This window comes from Siphateles boraxobius, unplaced genomic scaffold (genome assembly GCF_051911475.1).
Source record: "Siphateles boraxobius isolate OS27281-9 unplaced genomic scaffold, OSU_SipBor_1 73, whole genome shotgun sequence".
NCBI lineage: Eukaryota > Metazoa > Chordata > Actinopteri > Cypriniformes > Leuciscidae > Siphateles > Siphateles boraxobius.
The window spans coordinates 97,501-105,000 of NW_027509201.1; the positions used below are offsets into that span (position 1 = coordinate 97,501).

Genomic DNA, 7,500 nt, shown 5'->3' on the forward strand with positions numbered 1-7,500 from the left:
GAAAAGGCTTTTATTCAGTAAAAAAAATTAATTTTTCCAAAAAATTTTCCATTAGTGTAATTCAAGATATATGAATGTCGTCAGTTTTTTGATTTTCATAATTGTTTGCTCGTTCGTTCGTTGTTGTAATCATATGTTGCATCTACTTATCATAGAAATAACAGTAAATTATGCATAATTACATGCAACTAACCCTAAACCTAATCCTAATCCTCCCCTAACCCTATAGTAAGTACATTTAGTTAATTATTATTACTCAGTACTTCAATATATGATTACACTGTAACACAGATGCCTTAAAATAAAGTGTAACCAACCTAACTAATAGATATCACAATACTTCCACAGGTGATTACTGACATTAACAACTGCTAAATTGTTTTGTATTACAAGTTTGCTGAAATGTTATGTTTCAATGTAAATTAGTAATTATGTCATTAAATATGCACTAATTTGCATACATTACAAAAAAAAAGTCTAAATACTGTCAACAACAGCAACAAAAAATAATTTTCACCATTCTTTGGAATAAATGTTATATAAATCAAGTGAATTATATATGAACAAACCTTCAGAATATACATAGAAATAAAACTGTAAAAAAAAAAAAGCTGCTGATTTCAGTTGTAAATAAAACATTGATTTTATTATAGGACTATATTTTACAAGAAAATGCTATTTCAATCTGTACACTTCAAAATTAAAATTTATTCCAAAGTCTTATTTGCCATTTTTTTTGTAATTTAGTAGGATTTATGAGTAAAAATTATTGGTAACGCTTCATTTCACAGTCCTGTTCCCCATGTACATACTATGTACCTATTATAGTAATTACCATAACTGGGTAATAACTAGGTACTAACCCTGAACTTACTACTAAACCTAACCGTAACCCCATGTTACCCAGTACTTTCTTAGGTAAGTATACGGTAAGTACACGTAAGTTAACGTACTTTATTTTAAGGCACTTTATTTTAAGGCATCTGTGTTACAGTGTAATTATATATTCAAGTACTGAGCAATAATAATTAACTACATGTAATTATTATAGGGTTAGGGTTAGTTGCATGTAATTATGCATAATGTACTGTTATTACTATGATAATTAGATGCAGCATATGTAACAAAGACACTGTAAATTAAACTGCTACTAATATTTTTTCAGTTTTTGTATTGTAACGGAAATCTAAAGATGCAAAATAGATTAAAAAAAATGTAATAAAATAAACACTTAAATGTTTATTTTTGATGTTTTTTTCCACTACTCTGAAAGAAGACTGTGTTTTTGTCTGTATTGTCTTGCCTTAAGAAAACATCGGCAACACTTTATTTTACAGTGTCCTCGTTACATGTTACATGTACTTGCCATAGTAAATTACAACATAAATTATGCATAATTACATGCAACTAACCCTCAACCTAACCCTAACCCTAACCCTATAGTAAGCATATGTAGTTGCTCGATATTACTCAGTACTTCAATATATAATTACACTGCAACAGAGATGCCTTAAAATAAAGTGTAACCAAAAAATCGAACACTTGTTTATCTGTCCACAGCATCCATTGATGGTCTGACTGCACATGTCTGGTGTTGTTGATCTGATGATGATGATGATGCTGATGATGAGGATTTGGATGATGATGATGAGGATGATGAAGATGAGGATGAGGATGAGGATGATGATGATGCTGATGATGATGATTTGGATGATGATGATGAGGATGATGAAGATGAGGATGACGATGAGGATGAGGATGATGTGGATGATGAGGATGATGATGAGAATGATGATGATGATGATGATGATGAGAATGATGAGGATGAGGATGATGTGGATGATGAGGATGAGGATGATGCTGATGATGATGATGAGAATGATGAGGATGAGGATGATGTGGATGATGAGGATGATGATGATGTGGATGATGATGATGAGGATGATGAGGATGAGGATGATGAGAATGATGATGATGATGATGAGAATGATGATGATGATGATGAGAATGATGAGGATGAGGATGATGTGGATGATGAGGATGAGGATGATGCTGATGATGATGTTTGCAGGGTTTCCAGTGGCGTGTGTCTCGTGTGGTGGAGCCTCAGACAGGTGTGTGTAAAGAGAAAGGTTTCTCCATCGCTGCGGCTCTTCCTCGGCCCTGTTACGCGTCTCTAATGAGACCGATGTCCAACATCAGTGTGAGATCAGAGGAGAGACTGGCCTTCAGTCAGACACAACACACACCGACACACATCGCTCAGCAGCTCACATTACTGGAGCAGGTGAAAACTAACACTCTAATATACTTCTGCTCAGGATCTTCTGTGAATATATAGTAAAGTGTCATTTATTCCTGTGATCAAAGCTGAATTTTCAGCATCATTACTCCAGTCTTCAGTGTCACATGATCCTTCAGAAATCAACTGTTGAAAGAACAGTTGTGCTGATTCATATTGTTTTGCTTCGTTTGGGGCAAGTAATATCTAAAAATATAATAAATTAGTAGTTGTATTAATCAAGGATGCATTAAATTGATCAAAAGTGACAGCAAAGACATTTATAATTACAAAAAAAACTTAAAATATAAATGCTTTCCTTTTGTACTTCATATTAAGAATACTGAACAAAATGGATCACGGTTTCCACAAATATATTGAGTAATCTTTAACTTAAGTAATTGATAATGGTTCTTATTTGTATCAATAAGTAATTAAGCATCAATAACAATTGAGTATCAAATCATCATATTATAGTGATTTCTGAAGGATCATGTGACACTGAAGACTGGAGTAATGATGCTGAAAATTCACAGGAATAAATTACACTTTACTATATATTCACATAGAAAACAGCTGATTTATCAGTAGTGTAATTCAAAATATATGAATATTCAAAATATAATTAATGTCATAAGTGTTTTAATTTTCATCATCATTTGTTTTTTGTTGTTGTTTTTTAAAAAGATGACCCTGTTTTTGCCTTGTTTTTTGTGCTCTATTCTCACACTGTGATTCACGGATCCACCTCTAGGTGGAGACACATGATCATTGTCTTATTTTCATGCATATTTTGATTCTTGAGTTTGTTCAAGGACAGAATCCCCTCTCACATGTCAAATAACGGTTTTGATTCCGCATTCATATTCACGTCTCACATAGGAAATATTTCAGGACTGTCATCCAGTTCACTTTCTGAACTCAAGAGCTCGTGGTGTTGCAGAAAACTCCACACACATTTCCAGGTGAGTTTCCACTGATGCACTTTTGAAACTCAGATCCTTGAAAACGTTAACACAGTGTATCTGCTATTTAAAGTCTAAAAACATTTTTCTAATTCATTTAATACACTGTGTGCAACTTCACAGATATATGTTGAGTATGTGTGCTAGTACTTCGTGAATGTGCGTGACTGTAGAAGTCCTGCTGTGTGTGTGTGTGTGTGTGTGTGTGTGTGTGTGTGTGTGTGTCTGTGTGTGTGTGTGTGTGTGTTGTTCAGGTGTGTGTCTCTAGAGGGCAACAGTCTGTTCCTGAGAGAAGTGTCGGGGCCCGAAGAGCCGCTTCACACACTCATCACACACACACACTGTGTCAGCAACTGGGTTTCTGCCGAACTGGTCATCTGTGACTCGGTCAAGGTGATTCCTCAGATTTTATTGAGCATTTTCAAATCATGGAAATGTTTATGAGTTAAACTGTGTTACAGAATAGTTTTGAAGCAAGGTTATTATGAGTATATTAGATTTTATCCATTGCAAGAACATGTCTGGGGAAATCAGATCATGCATAAATATTGTTTTTTTGCACCGTAACACTGTTTTCATGACAATATGGACATTTATATCCATAATTCTCTAATATGCACATAAATGAAAACTTTCATAAAGTCAGGTGTGTTTACATAAATGTATTTTATTTTCAGGCACAAGCAGCTTTACTTACTCGGTTTCTTGCTGTTGGCAAGTACTGCTACGAGACAAGAAACTTTGCCACCGCCATGCAGATTCTGTCAGGACTGGAGAATGTGATTGTAAGGCAATTACCGGTAAGAAACGAATCCGCACGTAATCCCTTTTTCTGAATCGTTCTCTCTAAGTGATAAATTATCCTGCATTGAGAGAGTCATAACCTCATAAGCTCGACTGTATTTGCTATTTTTGCTTTATCTTATCTGGCAGCTCCAGCAGCTGAAATGTTAATTGCATGTGCCTTTAAACTGATTAAACACTAACTCTATTTTTCAGCCTATTTACGAGCATGAAAGGGTTATAATCGACGTGCATTCGGCATTTTTTGCAGAAACAAAGCAGTATTCATCATATTTGGCGTGAAATGAAATTGCATGATAAATGGGTTTTTATAAGCATGCTTATTCCCATCTTAATTAGTTTTACAGCAGTGTGTGTGTGTGTGTGTGTGTGTGTGTGTGTGTGTGTGTGTGTGTGTGTGTGTGTGTGTGTGTGTGTGTGTGTGTGTGTGTGTGCGTGTGTGTGTGTGTGTGTGTGTGTGTGTGTGTGTGTGTGTGTGTGTGTGTGTGTGTGTGTGTGTGTGTGTGTGTGTTGAACGGCAGGCGTGGAAGCAGCTCTCGGTGAAAGTGTGTGAGGTTCTGGAGGAGCTCCGGGCTGTGCAGGTGAGACGCTCTGATCAAACTTTATTCATAAAGCACTTTAAAACAACCCAAGTGGACCAAAGTGCTGTACTGAAAAAATAAACAAAAAAACAAAATACATACTTTATGTAAAGCATATAATACAGATAAAACACTCGCATACAGAAGAGCTGATCTTACTTACACACTGACCTCGACACACACACACACACACACACGATGCACTATGTACTTATTATATTAAATTTATATATATAAATTTATATATCTATAAATTTAATAATGATAATATAACAAAACTGCTTCACCACTATTTGTTTTATCTGTTTTAATAACTTGTAATTATTTTAGACAAATTCTTAATTGTTACTATTATTACTATTAGATATATATATATTTTAAATCATTATAATTATTAAATATAAAAATACTATTATAATAAATATTATTATTTATTATTATGACATATAATATTAATAATGACAACCCTGCTTCACCACTATTTGTTTTAATTATTTTGATAATTTATTTTTATTTTAAACAAACTCATGATTTAACTCTTAATTGCTAATAATATTATATTGTTATTATTAATTACATATAATATTAATAGTAACAAAACTGCTTCATAGCTATTTGTTTTTTCAAGATTGCTAAACTATTTAACCCCAAATAATATCCAGACAGTTCCACCACCTAAACATGTTTTACTTTATGTCCCGCTTAATATCAGCTAAATTAATTTTAAAACAGAATCTGCAGACGTACTGATCATTAGAGGTGTACTGAAGTCATTATTTTACTGATCATTAGAGGTGTACTGAAGTCATTATTTATGTGGATTTTATTTTCAGTGTTGCTTTGAATAAATGAATGCATTTGTCAGAGGCATTGCATTGCATTGAAGGGTTTCATTTTGATCAGTTTATGTATTCCCTGGGATCCGAACCATGACCTTGGTGTTGCGAGCAGAGCACCATGCTGTACTCTTTCGAGTCCCATAGATCCTGAAAGTGTGCTGTTGTTTCAGGTGTTTCTGAAGAGTGATAATCTGTGTCTGATGGAGGGATTGAAGCATGGAGGGCGCCCGACTCTCCCAGACGCGCATATCTTCGCTCTGCACGTTCAGCAACTGGAGATCGGCGCGTTCACCGTCACCAGCGGATCCTACAAGTGGCCCAAACTGAGGTCTCGTCCCTGCACACTTACATTCACACTGATGCATCTAGCAGACACTCGTGTCCCAACGAGGGTTGCAAACTTCACAAAAGAAAAATACGAGACAATCGTAGTTCTAAGAGAGAACGGTGTCGTCTTAGCGGCCCCTAATTTAATAACAAATGATCATTTAGACGGAAGTGAATCAATCAAAACTAACTTTAGCTGGAAAAAACATTTTTCAAGAGCCACTATAAAACCAAACCAATCTCTGTTACCTTAAATTATATGTTTATCTCTGTAAAGCTGCTTTGAAACAATCTACATTGTTAAAAGCGCTATATAAATGAGGAAGACTTGACTTGACTTTACAGGAAAATACTTGTACTGTATCACACAGTATGTCATTTCAGGTTTGTATGTGTTTAAAAGGTTCTCAGACATAAACACATTTGTTTTGCTTAACCTATTTATGTACAATTTAATTCTAAAACAAATTTTAAGGTCACAGAAAAAAAGTCACATTACACACAAACTATAGTTCAAAATAATAGCATTTATCTGAAATAGAAAGCTTTTGTAACATTATACATTACATTTTAAAGAAATAAAAGAAAGTAATAGCCTACTTTTATTCAGCAAGGACGCATTAAAGTTATCAAAAGTGACAGTAAAGACATTTATAATGTTACAAAAGCTTTTTTATTTCACATAAATCTCCTTTGAACCTTCTATTCATCAAAGAATCCTGACTTTTTTTTAAACATTAATAATAATCAGAAATGTTTCTTGAGCAGCAAATCACATCAGCGTATTATTCCCTCAGGAAGATTTCATGTTTTCTTGCGTGGCTGGATGTGGGACTCATGAACAATGATCACGTTGTTTGAATTCACCAAAACTGATTTGCCGAAATCAAAACCCGGCCGGGCAGTGAAAGGGATTGGCCGTTAGCGCGAGTCCGGATCAAACCGGGAGCGACGGCAGAGGATTCTGTTCACAAATCAAACAATGATTTGTCCAAAAAGAATAATTAATTCTCAATTTAGAGTTTGTTATTGGTATGGTCTGATGTGCGTGAGCGTAGGCTGTGATTGGATGATGACCGGTGTCGTGATCATTCTCTAGTGTCGTGTTGCTGTTTTATCAGTCAGTGGTTAGATCAGCATAGCAGTCAATAAACAGGACAAGGGAGGTCCCGTATGGGACAAAAAAATTAGGTCCAATATAAGGGATGTTGGCAACCCTAGTCCCAACCAAGCGTGCCGCACAAGTGCTGAAAAGTGCAGCTGGTTCCAGTATAAGTCATAAACCCCGCCTCTCCATGTAGTCTAATGGGACGCGATGGAAACAAAACAATCAAATTACAATTCAGATACATTTTTTCTAATTATGTTTCCTGTCAATTTAGCTAGTTTTTATAACGGTGGTGTAAATTTGAGTGTTAATTTTTCAAAACACGCTTGGTCTTAGTTATTTGATGCTATAAAAACGGGAATGTGATATCATGATTGACGGCTGTGATTGACAGCTTCTCTAAAAGAAATCACTGAGGCACCAACAGACTTTTTGGGGATTTTCGTGAGATTGGAGCTTAAACTTTGATTTCTACGTGTCCGAATCTGTTTATTTCACACTGATATAATGGCGGGACCTTGTTATCGCGACCCCACACACACTCACTACTGCGCAGAATCAGGTCTCAAATCTGCGCAAGATGTCGGGGCCATAT

The 7,500-nt window shown here is 35.2% G+C and overlaps 1 protein-coding gene across 1 annotated transcript in view; it reads left to right on the forward strand.

Moving 5' to 3' along the window:
* kndc1 (kinase non-catalytic C-lobe domain containing 1) overlaps positions 1-7,500 on the forward strand; it is a 66,206-nt gene that overhangs the window by 52,222 nt on the left and 6,484 nt on the right. Inside the window, exons 25-30 of the mRNA XM_077217514.1 lie at positions 2,072-2,287; positions 3,164-3,246; positions 3,501-3,639; positions 3,924-4,046; positions 4,572-4,631; positions 5,641-5,798. Of these exons, the coding sequence (XP_077073629.1) occupies positions 2,072-2,287; positions 3,164-3,246; positions 3,501-3,639; positions 3,924-4,046; positions 4,572-4,631; positions 5,641-5,798 (779 nt within the window). The remainder of the gene's footprint in view (positions 1-2,071; positions 2,288-3,163; positions 3,247-3,500; positions 3,640-3,923; positions 4,047-4,571; positions 4,632-5,640; positions 5,799-7,500) is intronic.